A 20,742-nucleotide genomic window follows, 5' to 3' on the forward strand; every position below is an offset into this window, starting at 1 on the left:
GGCAACAGGAGAAGATTAAAAAACCTTCCCTCTAAAAGCCACCAATGTGGTTTATATAAGGCAGGATTTTTAAACCACGCCCCCTGCCTCCCAGAAGTCAGTGCAGCGCTCAGGCTCCGCCCCTTCTCCTACCTGATAAAAGCCGGTGTCCTGGCTGGGTGTGCAGGTTTCTAGGGGAGGGTGGACTCCTCTTAGTGGCTATTGGTTTGGAGAGCTGAAGGGGGTTCTGGGCCCTATCCTTCTTGTTAGGAGGAGGGTGACTTTACTGCTCTGGCTGATGAAGACAAAGGCTCTCTGAGATCCAAGGGCACCGGGCTTGTCTCCCCAATGTATTCAGGAGAGAATCAGCTGCAGCCCATTACAGGTAACTCCACAGCACTGGGGGAGGGGTGTGTGGGAGCTGGCTGGTCTCAGTTCCTGGGCTGTGCTTGTCTTGCCTTTCTCCCCCATGGGGCTGGGCAGACAAGCCACAATCTGTGGCTGTTGAATGGGCTCTGGAGCGAGTTGCTGGGCCCAGCTCTTACTCAGTAGAGGTGTGTTGCTCCCTGACTCTCTAGGAGTCTTGGTGGCTATGGGGGCTGGCCTTGCCCTATAGGAACCTGGCAGTGGGCCCTGCATTGTAGGGCTTGGGGTGGGGGATGCCTACCTAGTGGTCTCTTTGCTACCCCTGTGCTGTGGGCTCTAGAGGCTTCCAATGCTCTTTCCTAGCCCCATCCTTGCTGTGGGTGCTAATGGGGTGATACTGCCACCCCAGGGCAGTGCTGGGAGCTGGACAATCAGGCTGTGCTCAGCTGAGCTAGGGGTGTTGCTCAGAGTGACTGGCAGCTCCTCAGCCAGCCTGTAGCTTGTGGCTGTAGGGTCAGCTGGGGGGGGTGGCATTTGGGGGGGAATCCTCCATGCAGAATGGAGGCTCTGCAGGGAGTGAGGCTAATGACTTGGTAGGTGGCCTTCTCCCTCTGGGTCAGGTCAGAGCTGCTGTGTGAGCCTGGGGTAGTGACTGATGTCAAACCTGACAGCTTGTGGTACTCCACACCATGGGGTTTCTCCCCAGTGTCTTGGGCAGACTGTGCAATAATTGTGCAGCTAGATTCTGTCTGGGGCTTCAGCTGAGTACGGCACTTGTCGCTGCCTCTCCAAATGCTCAAGGGGGTGATTGTTGTGCTCCACCCCAGATGTGGCTGCATGCCAGGGGTGAGGGTGGTTCTAGCTGTAACTCTGTGAAGTGCTTTGGGGATTTTTCCTTCTGAAAATGTAAACTGCAAAGCCCCCTGTGCTGAGGCAGGACCAGATAAACCTTGACAGGTGTTAGTCTGACCTGTTCTTAAAAACCTCCAGTGACAGGGATTTCACAACCTCCCTTGGAAGCCTGTTCCAGAGTTTAACTACCCTGAGAGTTAATTTTTTCCTGATACCTGTCCTAAATCTCCCTTTGGTATATCTCCAATTATTACCTAATCTCCTAGAACTGGAAGGGACCTTTAAAGGTCATCAAGTCCAGCCCCCTGCCTTCACTAGCAGGACCAATTTTTGACCCAGATCCCTAAGTGGCCCCCTCAAGGATTGAACTCTCAACCCTGGGTTTAGCAGGCCAATGCTCAAACCACTGAGCTATCCCTCCCACCTTTCTACAGATTAAGCCCATTACTCCTTGTCTAACTTCCAGTGGACATAGAATTATAGGCCTGGAAGGGACCTGGAGAGGTCTAGTCCCCTGCACTCATGGCAGGACTAGGGATTATCTAGACCTGGAGGACAATTGGTCACCGTCTTTTATAACGGTCCTTAATATATTTGGAGACTGTTACCCTGTCCCCCCCTGCTCAGTTGTCTTTTTTTCCCCCAAGACCAAACGTGCCCATTTGTTTTAAGCTTTCCTCCTAGAAAGCTTAGGTCAGGTTTTCCATCATTTTGTTGCTCTCTTCTGGAGTCTCTCCAATTTGTGTGTCTCACTCTACACCAGCTGAGGACTTGCCAGTGCAGAGTAGCCTGGACCAACTACCTCCTGAGTCTTGCCTAAGACACTCCTGTTAACGCATTGTGATGCAGTTGCAAAAAAGATTAATATTCCGCACTGACTCATTCCATTTGTGATCCACTGTCCCCAGATCCTTTTTAAGCGGCATTACTGCCTAGCCCATTATTCCCCAGTTGTTAGCTGTGCAGCTGATCGTTCCTTCGGCGGTGAAGTGTTCTGGGGGGGGAGTATTCTCTAAACGTGTAGCGATCCAACGTGTCTTGGAGTCTAGACAGGTGAGATGGGCTGGCCATGCCCTGCCAGGCTTACAATTGAAGCTTAGTCTCAAGAGACTAGACATTTACCCGGAGATGGACCACTTGGAGAGAGGTTACAGCCTTCTATGTTGGGGCATAAACCAGTGACTAACTGGTGGGGGTGGGGTTAGGAGAACTCCTGTGTATTCCACAATAGTCCCGTATGCTGTTTCTTGTGCCTTTTGGAGCATCTAGTATTGACTCCTGCCAGAGATGAGATACTGGACTAGAGGGGCCATTAGTCCAATAGAAACTGGTCATTCCTGTGTCCTGTGATCTAAATAGACAAGAGATGGTGCTGGATGGGACAAGCATCAGCATTGCAAACTGTCCTAAAAACTGTCTCGGAGCTAGTACCAGCTCCTCAGTCTACAAGGATGCTGAAAAGACTAAGATCTGACTCATGACACATGTTAGTTGCTGGTGGCGGGGGGGGGGGGGAATATGACTATCAACTTGTTGCAGTGACTCGCAGGAGTTCAGCGCTGTATCTCCCCGATTGCTTGCGCGGGATGCGGAGCTGCTCTGCAGTGACCTGCAGATGTTGTATATGGACCTGGCTACTGGGGATGGTGCTGCTGGAATAAGGGGTTCTCATGAGAACATAACAGGAAGGAGAACAATGGCTCAGGATGTCCCACACCTCAAACACTGGAGTTGTGAGGAGACAGTGCTGGATGGGACAAGACCTGGCAACTCCCAATCAAAGAGCAAAGCAGCTTCACGGGGGCAGGTGGGAAGCAGTTCCAGGAAACCAGACACCACCCCCCCCTTTCCGGGTACCTGGTCGGAGGGAGGGGGCGGGAAGGTCTGCAGAGGCTAGACCTGCCTCTGCTACCAGCAGGGATGGGGGGGAAGCCTAGGGTTAGGCTAAACCGGGGCAGGCAAACGGGTTTTGTAAATTGTATGGAGGGCCGGTGAGGGGAGGGGGTCATGGCCTGGCCCCACCTCCTATCTGCCCCCCCTCAGGACCCCTGCCCCATCCAGCCACCCCTTCTCCCTGTCCCCTGATGGCCCCTGGACCCCTGCTGCCCCATCCAACCCCTCCTCCCATTCCTGACTGCCCCCTGGAACCCCTGCCCCCCGTTAACCTCCCTGACCACTATCCACACCCCTGCCCTTGACCACCACCCTGAACTCTCCTGCCTGGAGCACGGGTGGCTGGAGCCGGGCCATGCTGCCACTGCGCAGCACAGAGCCCGGGTCAGGCCAGGCTCTGCAGCTGCGCTGCCCCAGGAGCTCACAGCCCTGCCACCCAGAGCACTGCGCCGGAGATAGCGACCTGAGGCTGTGGGGGGAGGGGGCACAGCAGGGGAGGGGCTGGGGTAGAGCCTCTCGGGCCAGGAGCTCAGGGGCTGGGCAGGATGGTCCCACGGGCTGTTCACCCACCTCTGATCTAAAATACAAGTTTCTTTAGTTGCCTTAAAATCCACTTTCTCTTGCGCTTTGATCCCCCGTGGGAACAGCCAGTCTGGTTTCAGAAGGCGGCTGGTTGCGGTGGCTGTGGCTGGTCAGGCTCCCACAGGCGAGAAGCGCTGGCACCAGAACGCAGGCAAGCCCCCCGGGCGAGTGAGATCGCTAGAGGGGCTGGAGCCCTGGGCCTGCTCCACGTGGTAGAATTGCAGCCTGCCACCCGAGGAGAAGGAAGGGCGCGAGGCCGGACCCCCGTGGGTGTGCTCGGCGACCAGCAAGCCCTGGAAGTGTGCCGGGTGCAGTGCCCGTGAGGGACTGTGTGCGCCTGGACTGGGTTTCGTGCCCCTGCTGTAGCCTTTTGGCCGTGGCTGAATCACAGCTGTGGGGCGATCCCAGGCAGCAGGCCACACTGTTTAGCTGCAGAAGTGGCTCAAGTGAAAGAATCCAACGTGGCTTCTCAAGGGTCCCAAGTAAATCTGTTCTCCTCCCGCCCCAGGAGCCTGAAGCCAGTGATCCAGCAGTAGTCAGGGCCCTAGCCTAGGACTTAGAGCAGGGATTTGAAGCCGGCTCTGCCATAGGCTCCTGTGTGACCGTGGGCAAGTCCCTTAGTCTGTGCCTCAGTTTCCTATCTGTGCAATGGGGAGAACAGCCTTGCCCAACCTCGCAGGGGGTTGTGAGGTGCTTCAATGTTAGAGTGGGGGCGGAGCAGGCAGAAGTACTTTAGATTAAATCAGGTTTCAGAGTCACAGCTGTGTTAGTCTGTAGTCACAAAGAACAGGAGTACTTGTGGCACCTTAGAGACTCACAAATTTAAGCTTATGCTCAAATAAATTTGAGTCTCTAAGGTGCCGCAAGTACTCTGTTAGATGAAATCAATGACCAAAGGCCTGACAGCAGGAGCTGGCTCTAATTAGCTGCTGCCAGTTGGTGGCAAATTATCTTGCTGGAAGACCATTCCTTCCTGCCAGAGGCCACTACACCAGTTCAAACTGGTCACTCCCCAGCAAAAGGCTCCGGAGAGGTTCTGGGGAGGGGGTTGGCTTGCCGTTTCCTCTAACGGGGTCAGTGTCACTCTGGCTGCCTCCAGCCCTACCTTCCATGCAGCTCCTGATCCTGGCAAGTCTCTCTTCTCTGGTAATGGGAGCTCCTTGGAGACACCAGCTGAACACAGCACTTGCTTGATGCTCAAGTAACGTCTGAGCTCACTAGAGGTGGGAAGCTGGCAAAACCCAGCTGTTCTCCCCCCACCCCCCGTCTCCTTGGTGCATTTGAGTGCTCTGCCTTGCTGGTGTCCCAGAGCGATCTCTGGTCTGTTGCACTTGTCTTGTGAGCTGCGTGGACTCCCTCTCTGAAAAGACCTTGGTATCTCAGCAGGGAAGCAGGAAACCTCCCTTAGGGGCACTCTACTGCAAGCTTTTTAAATCCATTTGGAAAAAAAAAGCTGAGCATCCTTTTAAGTCAGGGTGTGGTCTCCATAGCGAAGAAACGATCATTTGTCTCTGGTGTAGAAGTTTTCCTGTAATGCTGATCACGCTCCCAAGGTCACGCTTGGCATCTGCTAGGTTCAGTGCAGGTTCTCTGCAGAGGCTCCCACAGCGCCACGTCCCGCTCGGGAATCTAGAGCAGACGTGGAGCCCTGCTGAGCAAAATGGAGCTGGGGTCAGAGTAACGCTGGGTGTGGTGCAAAGCTGAACATGGCAGGGGAAGTTCCAGCAGCTGCTCCCATCAGTGCTGGGTGTGAATTCAGGGAGTCTGGTTGGAGCTGATCTGGGTGTAGATCCAAACTCCCTGGGCATGCTCCCCGGGGGGAATGCCGAGTTAGGCAGGATTTCATAGCTCGGTATTGCCCTCCCGGAGAGTGTAGGGAATGGTGGTGGAGAAAATCAATAGTCTCTGTCCTCTCCTCCCTGATCGATGCGCCTCACCTTGCATGGGAGAGCAGCTGAAGGTAAGCAGCAAAATACGGGTAATAACTACACTTACAGGATAGGGGCAGGAGGGCAGGCTCCCTAGGCAGATTCTAGCCTTCCAATGTGTACGTACCCGACAGTTACGTTACTGGACATCTGCCAGTAGAGCCTGACAAAGGTCCTGTGTAACTAACGCCAGGCACTAGTGTCAAACCAAACTCTCCATCATCCCGCTGGGACGAGAACCGCCCTCCTGTCCTAAGCAGAGTCTGTGCTACAGGACGGACACAGCCAATGGTGTTGCTTGCTTGGCTGGGGGCTCGGTAAGGGGCTGCAAAGCCGCTCACCATTCAGGGCTGCAGTGCCTGGAAGTAGCTTCCCCTCGGCGGTCGGATCAGGGTTCTGTTCTCGGCCCTGCCACAGCTTTCCTGAGCAGGCTGCTGAATCTCAGTGGCTCAGACCCCACCTGGGGGGAGGGACGAGGAGCATCATCCTTCGTGTCTCAATCGAGAGCAGCTTTGGGGGCGAAGACCCTCAGTGGACGTATGCCAGGTACAACGGGGGCTCTGATCTCGGAGGAGGGCCTCTGGGCTACTATCCATCACTAACAGGGCTTTTAAAATGTACATCAAGGCAACCAAGCTGGTTTTAAGGTGGACCTGACCAGGGGTTTTCCCAAAGATCCTCCAGATAGGAGACCTGGCCCCAGTGCCATGGGCTGAATGTGAACAAGACACTTCGTAGCTCCCGGGAGTGAAGGGTAAAAGCTTTCGGTCAGGGCAGTCTTCAGAGTGACCCCGTCTCCTTCCCGCACAGCGTTTCTGGGAAGGCCCGTAGCTAGAAATCCCCAGTGCCTCGCCTCTCCTGTCTGAGGCCTCGCTGCTGTGCCCGGACGAAGGGGAGCGGTACTTAGCAGCATATCGCTGCGCTGGCTGGAGTTGAGCAAAGGAACCTCTAGGTTAGACTGTTGGATGAACTACAGTCTGTCTCGCTGGTGGGACCCGAATAAGAGATGCAAGCTGGACAGAAGGCCTTGAGCAGACTCTCTTGTGAGTAGCAATCCAGCCCAGGGCTCCTGGGGCTCAGCCACCTTAATGGAAGCTAGAGGTGGATCAGTGTGTTTACTCCACCCCAGAGGTGGCTGCATCTCGGTGAACTATGATGTCTGATTAATATAGCAGGTGCCTTCTGGATGAAAGGGGCTGTGTCTAAATAGTGACCCTCCCAGCACCTCCCTCTCCTGCTCATCTAACTTTAATACCTTCCAAATATTGAGGCAGTGGCTTAAGTGGGTTTAGCTGCAGGTGGCTCCTGCAGTCTGTGCACTTCATGGTCCTGCCAATGACCTTGTAATCCCTGGGTTTATTGTGTCTCGCCTTCTGATGCTCTTATCCACCCAGCAGCTCGATAGTGGTGGGGTTTGAAAAGGAGGTGGGCTTGTGGCATTCCCCCCCCAGGGAAATTTCCACTGTCTGAGCTGCCTTCCTCCCTCTCGTTTAACTTCCAGGGCATGGTTGGGATGGAGCCTGGGCCATTCCACTTCCTCTCCCCCCACCCTACCCCCCAGCTTTGTGTGCTTGGCACAGTCCAGCTCAGACTGTCAGAGTATATCACGAATCTCTGCCAACGCCGAGCACCCTCTCTAGACAGGTGAATGGAGGAGCAGATCCAATGAGTCTGCAGCTGTCCTGGCCTCAGAACCCCAGGGCCCCTGTTCCTAATGTAGTACTGCCCATCCAAAGAACTCACTTCACAGCTACAGCCTCACGGCATCGCTGAGACATGCAAGCACTGTCCTCGTTGTGGAGGTGGGTAAACTGAGGCATAGTGGCCAACGTGCCCAAGGTCTCAGACTACAGGTCTGCTGTGTCCTAGGCCTTAACCTCAAGGCAGAATAAACACTTTCTTTTGCCTTCTTACAAACTGTCTGTTTGTGCTTGGTAATCAGGGGGGATGAATTATTAGGCCAGGACCCAGGTTGGAAACCCTTGGATTCTTGGAACCACAGGTTCCAAGCCCCCCAGGGTTATCTCCAGACCTTAATCCTTCTGCCTTGGCTAAATGGAGCTGCCTGCAGCTGACAGGATGAGGATTAATCAAGTCCTGTCTGAGCTTCCTAACTCCCCTGGCTACTCTTATCAGGAGTAGCTTCATAGAATCTCAGGGTTGGAAGGGACCTCAGGAGGTATCTAGTCCAACCTCCTGCTCAGAACAGGGCCATCCCCAACTAAATCATCCCAGCCAGGGCTTTGTCAAGCCGGGCCTTAAAAACCTCTAAGGAAGGAGATTCCACCACCTCCCTAGGTAACCCATTCCAGTGCTTCACCACCCTCCTAGTGAAATAGTGTTTCCTAATATCCAACCTAGACCTCCCCCACTGCAACCTGAGACCATTGCTCCTGGTTCTGTCATCTGCCACCACTGAGACCAGTCATTGGGTAACCCTGTCTCATCAGGTAGTTGCACGTCTCTCCCCCACCCCAGAGATGGCTGCGTGTAGCTGAGGCAGTACACATGGAGAGGAAATAGAGATTTGTAAAGGCCGTGTGGGGTGCAGGTGAGGGGAGGAGGAGGATGGTGGCTTGGGGGAGAACCCTGGAAGAGGTAACTTGGGTTTCCGGGTCTGTGGCGTCTCTGATCGCTCGCTCCGTGAGGTCAGACTGTGAGACTAAGTCGAGACATGGGGAGATGGTGGCTGAATGGGAAGCTGCTATCCGGAGTCTAGGGTGGAGCAGGGCGTGGAGGCCATTCCCATTTGAATATCTATTCCACAACAGCGTCTCTTGTGCACTGCAGCACCCTGCAGACCAGGGGGGGGCCGGGCAACCTGAGCCCCAGAAGGAGCCAGCATTTCCCAATGTGCACTGCCGAAGAGCCACAGTAGCACGTCAGCGGCCCCCCATCGGCTCCAGTCCCCAGTGTCTCCCTCCCACCAGCAGCACCACTGATCAGCACCTCCCGCCCACCGCACTCAGCTGTGTTGTGGTGCCCCGGAGGCTGGGCGGGGGAGGAGGAGCAAGGGCAGACTCGGGGGAAGGGGCAGGGGCCTTGGGGGAAGGAGTGGAGTGGAGTGGGGCTGGGGCTTGAGCAGTGAGCACCCCCAGCACGTTGGGAAGTTGGAGCCTGTAGCTCCAGCCAAGGAGCTGCAATTAACCTCAGAAGAGCCGCATGTGGCTCCAGAGCCCCAGGTTGGCCATGCCTGCTGTAGCCCCAAACATACAGTCCCTGCCCCCAAAGAAATTCCCCTAAACAGACACAGGGTGAGAAGGAAAATGAGATCACGTCACCTTTGTCTGGCTTAAAGTTGCACAGCAGATCAGTAGCACAGTTAGGCAAGGAGCCCTGGTCCAGAGCCCTCCCCACTAGGCCACGCTACTCCCCAACACCCTGGAGAGTTTGCTGGTCTTGTGCATTCAAGGGGGAGCTGCATTCCTCAGTGCTCCTTGCCCCCGACCAACTGACCCTTCAGGTGTAGTGATCAGGTCAACAGCAGCTTCGGTCCTTCTCTCTGGGGAGGTAGGTGCCTTATGGAGTTAAAGAAATGGCCCCTCTGCAAGCCCTGCAGCATACACTGTGTGCGCTCTGGCTGCAGGCCCGGCTGTCTCCAGTGAGATTCTTTTCCAGACATCAGCCAAGCGGGCATGGGGGTGAGTCAGCATTTTAATGGGGAACATCTAGGGTGCTGCAGCCGGGCTCTGACTCCAGAAAGTGGCATTGTCTGTGTTTTCTGCACTGGTACTGTCAGTGTCCCGGCACCATGGCAGGATCTGCTCCCTGGGCTGTGCTCTTTGGGTGAGATTGAAACCAGAGTCTGCTGCCTTCGTCCAAGACTCCAGGCTATTCTGAGGAGTTAGAACACCAGTTTATCTTGGCGTGACTGCGCACCTGGGGAAGGCTCTGCTTCAGGTGCATCAGGGAGCCTTTGTGTCCTGGTCCAATCGGTCCTGTCGTGCATGGCATCCTCACACAGCTGCTGCACGCCCGGGCTGGGTAAAGTGACTGCTGGAGACAGAGAATGAGCTGGCAAGTTTCACTGCTACAGCACTGGGTGCTCTCGCATTAGAGCTTTCTCGTAGCCAATTGCTGCAGCTCTCCAGTCAAACAAGGCAATTGCATTAGCCTCCCTGGACACTTGTGCGTAATTTTCTCTCTGCTCTGCTTCCTACCTTGCCCAGGGAGCAGCTGGGGCCTGACACACCATCTCTACCCACAAACCTGGGTGGGGGGATGTAATGGAAGCACATTTGGGGGGTGGGGGACTGGAAATGGGATCTAGAGCCATTCGCCCAACAGCTGCTTTGGCATCTGGGTAGCTGTAGTGACTGAAAGCTGCTCCCCGTCCGATGGCTGTTCGGTTGTCAGCGTGAGACAAGCTGCTGATCTCAGCTCTGTTCCTAGTCTGCCAGAGCTGGAGACAGCAGCGGTGGGGTTTGTTGGCAGAGTCCCTAGGCCTAAACTATGGGAGTAGCCCCCAGGTCGCCTCTGGTGCCAGTCAGGGCAGAGACTAGAGCTGTGTAAAGAAGTGAACAGAAGCAGGGAGTCCGTCCTGCTCCTCGCAGGTCCTGATCTGTTCCCTAGCCGGTCTGGGGGCTGGATGTGGGTGAAAACATCCAAGCCTGGGGTTTCACAATGACTGTTTGCCCAGAGGTGCTCAGGACGTGTTCCTTGTTTATCTCCCTGCCAGTGACCGACCCACAAAGCCAGGTGCTGAAGGGAGCAGCTTTCTGAAATGTGTGTGTAGAGTGTTTGCCAGTGGTTTGTACAAACTAGGATCAATCCATGAACGTCAGGGCTAAAATCAGTTAACATGGCAAACAATGAATAATCTGCCCAACATGCTAATCAAATGGCTGGGGAAGCCTGCTCCATAGAAAGAATATCTGGGTCTCCAAGGCTCTGTCGGTTCCTTTCAGCAACACACAATTGACTTAGTTTCTTTAGTATGGGTCTGCCAAGCATAGCTTGCCCAACTATTAAATTAAGCAGTCCCTGCCCAGTACTTGTGTATCTGACTCTCTTACACTTACGTTATCACACACTGCTGAGAGATGCTGTCTTGCGTTCACATAAACCTCAGACGTTTTAAATGGTAGCAATATTTTAGCTTGGTTTGGTCACTAAGCCTATGCTTATGTTGAAACTGTCCACAGTCGAGTCTGACTTCTGATCAACAGAAACCTGGTTAAAATCAGACACTAGAACTAACAAAACTAAAATCATAGGCTGAACTTTTCCTAAGGAAACACTAAACTTCAGTCTCATGCACTATTTGTGTAGTCTGTACGGCAAGGAAATCAATGAAAGAGCATCCTCCACTAGCTGGAAGTACCCTCTGCCCGGCTGAATGGGGTTGTACTTCAGCATTTGTGACTATCCCTACTTCGAAAAGTGACCCTGTAAATAGCACTGTTTAATCTAGAGTTCCAGATCATGGGTGACCAGTGCACCAGAGGGAGATGGTGCTCTTTGAATTGCCAGTGTTGCAAACCCTTGTGGGCTCTAACCATCCAGCTGACATTTGTCCCTCATGCACAGTCACAAATGTTCTGCAGGTCAAGCCCTGCTGAAGGCAGAGGTTGCACAAGTGTAGCTGACTGGAGCTTGGTGAATGATGCTCATGCACAAGGGAGAACAGAACCAAGTCGACTTGCTGGTCCTTAGCTGGGCAGGTTCTGCAGAGGGTAGTGGAACAAGATCCGTGTCTTGTTGCAAACAGGATTGGCTGTGACTGGATATGAATGGGGCTGGATCTTGAGTGAGAAGGGGCCGGCTTGGCATAGTCCCTCTCCAGAGTAGAACAGCACTTGAGACAGGCTTTTGGGGTGGGAGGAGGTGTCCTCTTGCTAGACTTAAGTCTCCCCACCTCCCTTGCCTGGAACCAGGGCTGGAGCTTGTACATGGGAACCAGAAAACACAACTGGCCACTCCAAGGCTACAGTGAAGTGCAGACCCCCCTGGCTGGTGAAAAGCAAATCTGGGTTGTGATGCTTTCATCCAAGGGGTCTAGTGGCCAGGCTGGAGCTCTGAGTCCTCGCCGGCTCTGCAGGCTTAGCCCTGCTGCGGCATTGGGTGGCGTAGGAGTCGTGGAGCAAGTGCCAGACTCAATGTGTCCTTCTGCTCTCTCCCCAGATGGCTCTCGGAACGCCTCCAGCACGTCCACCCCCAGTGGTGACTCTTCACCCGCCTCCGCCCTGACTCCACTGCAGGGCTCCCTGACAGCAGCCCCTGATTGTACAAGCCCCGCTGCCATGGAGCCCACCCTCTGCAGCCCAGGAGCCCTGGCCTTCCTGCCAGCCAAGAAAGAGGACAGGCCCCAGCCAGAGGGAGCCAGCTGTGACACAGCTGTCGGTAGCTCCCCCGCTGGCCTGGCTGCGCTGAGCGAGTGCGGCCAGGTCCTGCTGGAAACGCCTCCCAAAGGCCTCCGGGAAGTGCTGAGTGTGGACATGCTGGACACCAGGATCGTGATGGGGGAGGAGACCCAGTGCAGCAATGACGAGCCGGACACGGGGGTGGAGCTGCACGGCTCGCTGCTGGACAATAAGGCTCCCGCATCAGAGGCAGCTGGCACCGAAAGCCTTGCAGCCGATGCCGGAGAGGAGTCGAGTGATGACGAAAATCGGATCCTAGAGAGCAGCTCCGAGGCTGCTGGGAAACTCTCTGCCCAGGCCACACCAGGGGAGTCTCCCTGCCCCAAACCCAGAGACAACAGGCAAGTGTGTCTCTATCGGCCTCCTCATCTGCTGCCCTGGGAGCCCGAAGAGCCGAGCGTGGCGCTACAGGAGAAGTTGTTTTCTCAGGGTGAAACCACGGCCGATGTGCCTTCCCCATCTCCCGCACCTGCCAAAGACCCCCCCGATGAGCTGGCCGAGGCAGGGCCCTTGCACCCCTCCGAGGTCAAACCAGTCCTGGATCCGGACCTGTACTTCACAGCCCCTTCGACGCCAATCAAAACGGTCTACTCCCACCTCAAGCACCTCCCCTACGCCAAGGACCGCCTGAGCGAGGAGCAGAGCGATATGGACAACGAAGGGCTGTGCTCCCCGCCCACCTCTCCGTCGGGGTCCTACATCACCGCCGAGGGGGGCAGCTGGGCTTCCTCCGGCACCTCCAGCACCTCCCCGTCTTGTTCTCCCAACCTGATCGCTGAGTCAGAGACCATGGAAGCCTCAACTGCTTATGGGGAATCCCTGTTGGAGCTGGAGCTTTCTGAGGAGCCGGCTCGGTTTGCCAGAAGCTCCTGTCTGTCTCCTGAGCAGCTGGAGGAGGAGGAAGGTGACCTGTCTTTGGAGAGACTCTCCTCTGGCAACATGACTCTGCCTTCAGTGCCAGCAGAGGAGGAAGGGGATGGTCAGACCACACCAGAAGAAGAGTGGGACTCTGAAATTGCTTCCTCTATTGCATGGGTCCCGCTCACCACAGAGCCAGAGGATCCAGGGGAGCTGCTGCCAGCTGAGGAGAAGGACCTGCCCCATCCAGGAGGAGACTCTGGGAATGAACCACTGCAAAGCACCTTGGACAGGCAGCTCCTGAAGGTGGAAGTCTTCACCTCAGATAAAGCCAGCGCCAACCTGGGGACAGGGGATGCAGCAAAAGAGCCTCTGGAGTCCAGCCTGTTGTCCTGCTCCCCCATCCCCTTGCCAGGCCTCCAGTCAGAGTCCAGCAGCGTGTCTGGGGCAAGCTGCTCCTCGGATGCAGAGACGCCCAGCAGCCTGCAGGCCGAGACCACTGGCTCCTCAGCAGAGCTCCCATCAGACTTCACGGACAACGACCAGATGATCCCTGCCACTCTGCTGCCCTTTCGCGGGAGCCTGATCTTCGAGGCCGAGTCGCTGGAGATCACGCTGTTCCCCCAGGGGGAGTCTGTGGAGAACGACGTCGTCTACGGGGCGGAGGAAGACGACAGCACCTCTGCCTCCTTCCTGCACTCTCTGTCGGAGAACTCCATCAACGAGGGCGTGGACGAGTCCTTCGCCTACCAAGATGACACTTCCCAGTCCTCCGACTCCGCCTCGTACAACGGCGAGGCGGACGAGCGGCTGTACAGCACCGAGCAATACGCTGTGGTGACCCCCTCGGCTCAGGAAGGGGAGAAGCCAGCTGCAGAGGACTCTGAGCAGGGGGCCTCCTGCTCGGGCAGCGAGAGCGAGATGGAGACGTCATCGGATGCCTCTGACACCGATGAGGAATATGCGGCTTTCTCGGCTCTGGACATGGAGCTGGGCACAGTCCCCCACACAGGGGTGGAGGTTGGGTTTGAGCCAGAGGGGAACGTGGTTCACCAGGATAAGCTGGAAGGATCCACAGAGGAGGAAGAGGGGGAGGCAGAAGAGAGGCAGCCGCCAGCCCAAAGTGAGGGGCTGCCGAAATCAGCAGCACTCGCCGAACCCAAGGCAGCACCGGTGGATGAACACAGCGACTCTGAAGACAGCCCAGGAAGTGGCAGCGTCTCACCCGCAGGCCGAGGCTGGAGCCCCTCTCTGAAACCAGACAGCACACCATCCCCCGGGGAGTCTGCTCCGAGAGCCGAATCTGACCGGGCAGATGATTCTCCAGGGGATACGGGCCCCTCCTCGGAGAGCTCCCTAGAGCACCAGTCCTTGCTGTCAGACATGCAGGAGGCTCTGGAGATAGGGCTCCCCAACTCAGGAGAGTGTCTGATCGCCTGCTTTGATACAGACGAGGAGACCGAGGCCTTCCCCGGGCCGGAGGTAGTCATGGAGAATGCAGAGCCACTAAGCCAGTCGGCTACTGCTGAAGTGTGTGTGGCACCATGGAGAGGCGGGGATGGGACGGGATCTGCGATACCCTTGCCTTGGAAACAGAAGCCAGCTCCCACTGAGCCTACTGCCAGGAAAGCCAGTGATGCCTCTGTGTTTGAGATGAGCACCAAGCTGAAGGAGTCTGAAGCGCACCTCCTGGAGCTCCTAGACCAGGACAGCACTTCTCTGGGAGGGAAGAGGGAAGGTCACTTCATGGCCCAACTGGGAGCCTCCGATGATGCCAACTTGGAACAGCCTGAAGTGACCAGAGCTGACAGCGAGCCAGCAGGAGAGTGCTTGATCGCCTGCTTCTCCTCCTCAGAGGAGGAGCTGGAGGAGGCCTCCTCTCTCGATCAAGTCAACAACAATGAGGAACAAGGGGAGCTGTTCTTGGAAGCCAGCCTGGATTCCGTGCCCCCTCTGGGACAAAATGGCACGCAGCCAAACGTGCTCATGGACACAGCCAGCCAGAATGAGCCCATGTTGGCTGTGGTGGTGGATCAGCAACAAGAGCCCCCTCTCCCACCTGGGGATGCCGAGTCTCAGAGCCTGGACCTCCACGCGATGCAGAAAGGCCTGCAGGAACTCCAGAGGCGGCTGGATGGGAGCAGCCAGCTCTTCAGGCAGCAGGAGTGCAGGGAGCTGGACGCGAGCTCGGAGTCTGAGATAGAGACCTATGTGAAAAGGTACTTCGGCACAACGGCATTCTCACTGCTCCCTCAGGCCATAGCAGCTCCAGAGAGCACCAAATCAACCTGGGGGCAAGAAGCCCTAGGCAAGAAGCCGGCCCTGGCAAACAGCAGCATCCCTGAGCCAGTCTGGCCATGCTCAGGGACTGGCGAGACCAAAGACTCCAACTCAAGAAAACCTCAACTGGACGAGAGCAGCCCTGCCTCTCCTGGCAGCTGGATGCCAGTGGAAATGAACAGCAGCACAGACCAGAATCGAGAGGAGCTCGTGGCAAGCACAGAAGAGAAGTGGCTCACAGCTGAGGCTGCAGAATCTGACTTGGAATCCACATTTAGTGCCTCACCCGTTGTTGCGATGGGAGAGACCCAGCCAAAGGCGGCTGTTCAGGCTCTGGCTCGCCTGGGAGAACCTGTGGAAGAGGTAATCCCGGCTCCCTGTTTAAGCACTGTCAGCCATGACTTGCAGACCAGATCTGCTGAGGAAGCCACCTATGCTTCTGTATCAGGAAGTGAGGCATGCAGCCAAACAGATCCTGTCTCTGCTCAGGTTTGCCCCCTAGGAGACCAACTTGAAATGGAATCTCCCGCTGCAGCTGCTCCAGGCCAAACCCTGCCTGAACCAGGGGCTCAAGCGTTCCAGGCCCCACGTGTCTGTAGCTTGGATCCAGACTTGCCTGAGTTGAGGGACAGCAACATGAATGTACTGGAGACAGCTAGCTCCCAGTCTCCCTGGGAGCCTGAGCGTGGGACTGGAGAGGAGCAAGACTCATCTGTCTTAACAAGCTGCAGCGAGAACGTGGTGCTCAAAGGGGACATGGAGAGCACTGATGCAGAAGAAACAGCTAAGAAAACAACTGGAGACCAGCCTGGCCGTGATGAGCTGCCTGGTGGGAAGGGGGCCTCTACCCAAGAGCAGCGGGTGGGTAGCACCCAACTTCCTCGGGAAGTGAAGCCAGCCGCTCTACAGCAGAGTGAGAGTCTGGGCAATGTGCCAGAAGAGGAAACACTCGGCTCTGAGGCTACGTCCGAAGAATGGGTCTGCCTCACGGACGAGGAGAGGGAGGCCGAGGCTCCGCCCGAAGAGAGTCAGCCAGGAACTCCCGCACCCAAAGGAGAGATGGAGGTGGAGCTGGCAGAGAGTGCGGAGGCAGCTTCCGAAGGCAGCTCTTCCGCATTCAGCAATGACCTGTCCAGTGGAGACTCCCTGGAAGGCAGGCAAACACCAGGCTGTGCAGCACTCAGTCCTCCCCTTGGTCTTGATGACAAGATGACCACTGCGGACACCACACAGGAGGAACCCGACAAGGCCGTTTCCTCCAGAGAATCTTCCCCAGAGCCACCAGACACCGCACAATCCTTCATGCACATGGATTCCAGCTTCTTCATGGCCTCTGAGGAGAGCACGGGAGAGAGCACCAGACTAGTTGAGCCGAAATCCTCCGGGGAGGGGAGAGAACTGGGCACTCCTGAACAAGCCGAGAGCCAGTTAACAAAGCAGCAAGAGGGTGATGTTCCAACAGAGCTGAAGGAAGCAGTTCTACCACCGGAATATCTCCACATGGGCACCAGCAGCGACTCTCCATCCCTGCTTGTGCCCAGCACCTCAGGGGTCTCTTCAGATGAGCACGGCCTGGCCCCGGAGCCCCCTGAGCACAGCCTGGCTTTGTGTTTGCACTATTCCTCCCTGCAAGAAGCTCCACGTTCCACTCGCTCAGAGTGCACCAGACTAAGAGCCAACGTGCCAGTGCCTAGCAATCAGCAGCTGCTCTTCACTGCTTCTGAGAAGGAGATTTACATAGGTGAGCCTGCTGTTCATGACCAGCCCCCCGCAGAGCCTGGGGACAGCTACCCCAGCACAAGCCTGGAAGCAGAGGGTCCTGCTGAATATTCAGGGCCAACAAAAACGAGCCCTGACTCGCTGGAATCCAAAGCCGTCATTGCAGAAAGCCTGTCGGTCAGCCTTGGATTGCGTGAGCCATCTGGTGCCTTGGTGGAGAACCCTGCTGACCTGCCAGCAGCATCTCGTGAGCGGCAGCAAATCACTGCCATGTTACAAGGCTCCTTTGGGAACCTCCAGGCCTCCCAGCTGAAAGTGGGGCCTCTTTGTCCTGCGAGCAGCCAGATGGTGACAGAAGCACAAAGTGTCCTTGCCAGCCTCAAGGAGAGGGTCTTGGAGAGCTCCTCCGGAGAGGCCACCCCAGACTCCCTGGAGGCCAGTGAAGCACAAGAGAGGGTGGTCGAAGCTCAGCCTGAACCTGAAACGCCCACTCATGAACTTGCTGCTGGCGGTGCCTCTCGGCAGCCCAGCGAGGACCAGGGTGCTCGGCAGCCCTCCGAGGACGAGAGCGCTTCAGAACAAGCACAACTGGAGAGCATCTGTGAGATGCTGCTTGCAGCGGAGGTGATGCCCAGCCCTGTGCTACTCGCTTCCTCCATGGGCAGCAGTGAGTCAGTGACCCCTATGCTAGAGGAACAGGATCTCTCTGCAGAGGAAGACTCCAGCCTGCACAGTGAAGAGCCCCTGGAGGAAGAGGCCGTCCAGACTTCCTCTGGAACTCTTGCCAAAGACCAGGACCAGAGGTCACTGAGCCTGGAGGAGCCTGCGGAGCTGGGGATCTCACCCAGGGCAGAAGAGCCCTGGGAGAGCCCTGGGGAGGCAGGTGTAGATGGTGCCATGCCAGAGGCCAGCCAAGCAGGACACCTGCAGAGCCCACAGCATCCAGCAGACGGAGGTAATCAGCAAAGCCAAATCCCATTGGACGATACTGAAAGCAGCAGAGAGAATGAGACGCTTCCAACTACAGAAGCAACCAGACCATTGATGCTCCATTCCTCTCCTTCTCCTGAGCCCTCGGCAGCTTCCCTGGCTAGTGATTCCCAACCTCCCGAGTCTCCTCCACCAGAGCCCTGCCCCATCCCTGCGGCTGCTCCCCTCCAGCCAGGTCGGCCTGCCTCTCCTGAAGCTGCTGTGGAGGATGCACCTTCTCCTGAGCCCTCAGCAGTGTCCCTGGCGAGTGATTCTCAGCCTCCCGAGTCTCCTCCACCAGAGCCCTGCCCCATCCCTGCGGCTGCTCCCCTCCAGCCAGGTCGGCCTGCCTCTCCTGAAGCTGCTGTGGAGGATGCACCTTCTCCTGAGCCCTCGGCAGTGTCCCTGGCGAGTGATTCTCAGCCTCCCGAGTCTCCTCCACCAGAGACCTGTCCCATCCCTGCGGCTGCTCCCCTCCAGCCAGGTCGGCCTGCCTCTCCTGAAGCTGCTGTGGAGGATGCACCTTCTCCTGAGCCCTCGGCAGTGTCCCTGGCGAGTGATTCTCAGCCTCCCGAGTCTCCTCCACCAGAGACCTGTCCCATCCCTGCGGCTGCTCCCCTCCAGCCAGGTCGGCCTGCCTCTCCTGAAGCTGCTGTGGAGGATGCACATTCTCCTGAGCCCTCGGCAGTGTCCCTGGCGAGTGATTCTCAGCCTCCCGAGTCTCCTCCACCAGAGCCCTGCCCCATCCCTGCGGCTGCTCCCCTCCAGCCAGGTCGGCCTGCCTCTCCTGAAGCCACTGTGGAGGATGCACCTTCCCCTCCTCCTTGCTCTGAACTCATAGAAGTGCCTCCTGCTTTATCCTTCCTGCCACCTTGCTCAGAGGATCCTATCCAAGGCCAAAACTCAGGGCTCCTCGCATCTGAAGCACTCTCTGTCACAGAGGACGCTCACGCTGAAGACCAGACATCTCTCCTGCTGGATTCCAGGAAATACTTAGAAGGTAACGTCCCTTCTTCCCCTTCCTGCTCCCTGTATTAGGGGATGGAACATCTGCTGTGAATGACCTGGTCTGCCCAGGTCAGGGAGGGTAGAAGGCAGGTGCGTCTCTAGCCTGTTCTGTAAGGGAGAGGGTTAATATCAGCATAGGCTTAGTGGACCTAGTGCCGGTGGGCCCTCCGAGGACAGGCTTCTCCAACACAAACATCCACCAGCAGTTCTGGCCTAGTCCTATGGAGACGTGTTTCTCTAAAGCACTTGGCAGCAGACCTGCTCCCTTGGGAAAGCATCACTTCCTCAGAAGAGCAGGGAGACCCTTGCAGTGCATTTGACCAAATGTTCAGCCCCAGGAGCTGAACAAGAGCTTTCCAGCTCCCCTTGCTGCCAGCCCCTAACTTTCCCCCATACACCAATGGGACTAAACCCAAACCCTGGCCATGGGGCAAGTGTGAAGGCCCCAGTTCTGCTCAGATGGGCAAGAACCTTAGAGGCATTGCCTGAGCCACAAGTCCTGTGTTTGGACTCATTGCATCCTGTAACCTTCATGTGAGCCAGGAACCAGGTAGGCAGGGTGCAGTGGTGGGAATGGTTAGCACACTACTACCTCAAACGTGTCACAGTGTCAGCTCCATGGATAGCATCCTTCCCTCCAAGTTGGTGCTGAACCAGCGCCCCATCCAAGGTGCAGGGGAAAGGGCTTGTCCTGCTGCTGGATGCCCCCTAACTGCTCCTCAAGACCAATGTCCTGACTCCTTTGGGCCACAAAGGATCCCATGGCGCTCCTTGAAAGAATAGGTGATGGGCTAGCTGAGCTCCTGTCAAATTAATCTGCAGCTTCAGCTGGGAGAGTGTCCTTGGTGCTAGTCAGTCAACTGGTGCTAGTTCCACCCCAGAGAGCTGCATTTCTGGCTATGGTGAGGGATGATGGACAATCTCAAGCATGCATTGCAACAGTCACTAGCTCTTGGACTGGGAGGAAGCTTATCTCAAACAGGAACAGCTGCGTTCCTCATGCAGGGGGTCCCAGATCTGGAGGCTCTTATCTCCTGGCCCGGCCATGTCCTCTCTGCCACATCAGTGACCTCTGCACAGCTCTGAACTCAGTTGAAGTGCTGGGTGATGCTGGCATCTCCCAAAGGTGGCAGCCCTTTCTGCTTAGCTGCTTGGCAGGCAGCCCTGCTCTACTAAAACTAACTAGGCCAATTAATCACTGCTCTAAAGAAGCCTTCCCAAGAGGGCAGGTCCAGTGGTCCTCCCAGCAGCTGGATGCTGATGCCATGCATGGCAGGAAAAAGTTACTTATCATAGAATCACAGAATCTCAGGGTTGGAAGAGACCTCAGGAGGTATCTAGTCCAACCCCCTGCTCAAAGCAGGACCAAACCCAACTAAATCATCCCAGCCAGGGCTTTGTCAAACCTGACCTTACAAACCTCTAAGGAAGGAGATTCCACCACCTCCCTAGGTAACCCATTCCAGTGCTTCACCACCCTCCTAGTGAAAGTTTTTTTTCCTAATATCCAACCTGAACCTCCCCCACTGCAGCTTGAGACCATTGCTCTTTGTTCTGTCATCTGCCACCACTGAGAACAGTCTAGATCCATCCTCTTTGGAACCCCCTTTCAGGTAGTTGAAAGCAGCTATCAAATCCCCCCTCATTCTTCTCTTCTGCAAACTAAACAATCCCAGTTCCCTCAGCCTCTCCTCATAAGTCTGTGCTCCAGCCCCCAATCATTTTTGTTGCCCTCCGCTGGACTCTTTCCAATTTTTCCACATCCTTCTTGTAGTGTGGGGCCCAAAACTGGACACAGTACTCCAGATGAGGCCTCACCAGTGTCAAATAGAGGGGAATGATCACATCCCTCGATCTGCTGGCAATGCCCCTACTTATACAGCCCAAAATGCCATTAGCCTTCTTGGTAACAAGGGCACACTGCTGACTCATATCCAGCTTCTTGT

The 20,742-nt window shown here is 56.2% G+C and overlaps 1 protein-coding gene across 3 annotated transcripts in view; it reads left to right on the forward strand.

Moving 5' to 3' along the window:
* Positions 1 to 20,742, forward strand: part of LOC123363563 (NAC-alpha domain-containing protein 1-like) — a 48,430-nt gene that overhangs the window by 16,467 nt on the left and 11,221 nt on the right. Inside the window, exons 2-3 of one of the 3 annotated variants that reach the window (XM_045004687.1) lie at positions 11,724 to 18,455; positions 18,600 to 18,788. In XM_045004687.1, the coding sequence (XP_044860622.1) occupies positions 11,724 to 18,455; positions 18,600 to 18,788 (6,921 nt within the window). Of the gene's footprint in view, positions 1 to 208; positions 365 to 11,723; positions 18,789 to 20,742 lie in introns of those variants that run through there. The other 2 variants (XM_045004686.1, XM_045004685.1) reach the window with 2 other exon arrangements.

Source organism: Mauremys mutica, chromosome 2, assembly GCF_020497125.1.
Source record: "Mauremys mutica isolate MM-2020 ecotype Southern chromosome 2, ASM2049712v1, whole genome shotgun sequence".
NCBI classification, from domain to species: Eukaryota; Metazoa; Chordata; order Testudines; family Geoemydidae; genus Mauremys; species Mauremys mutica.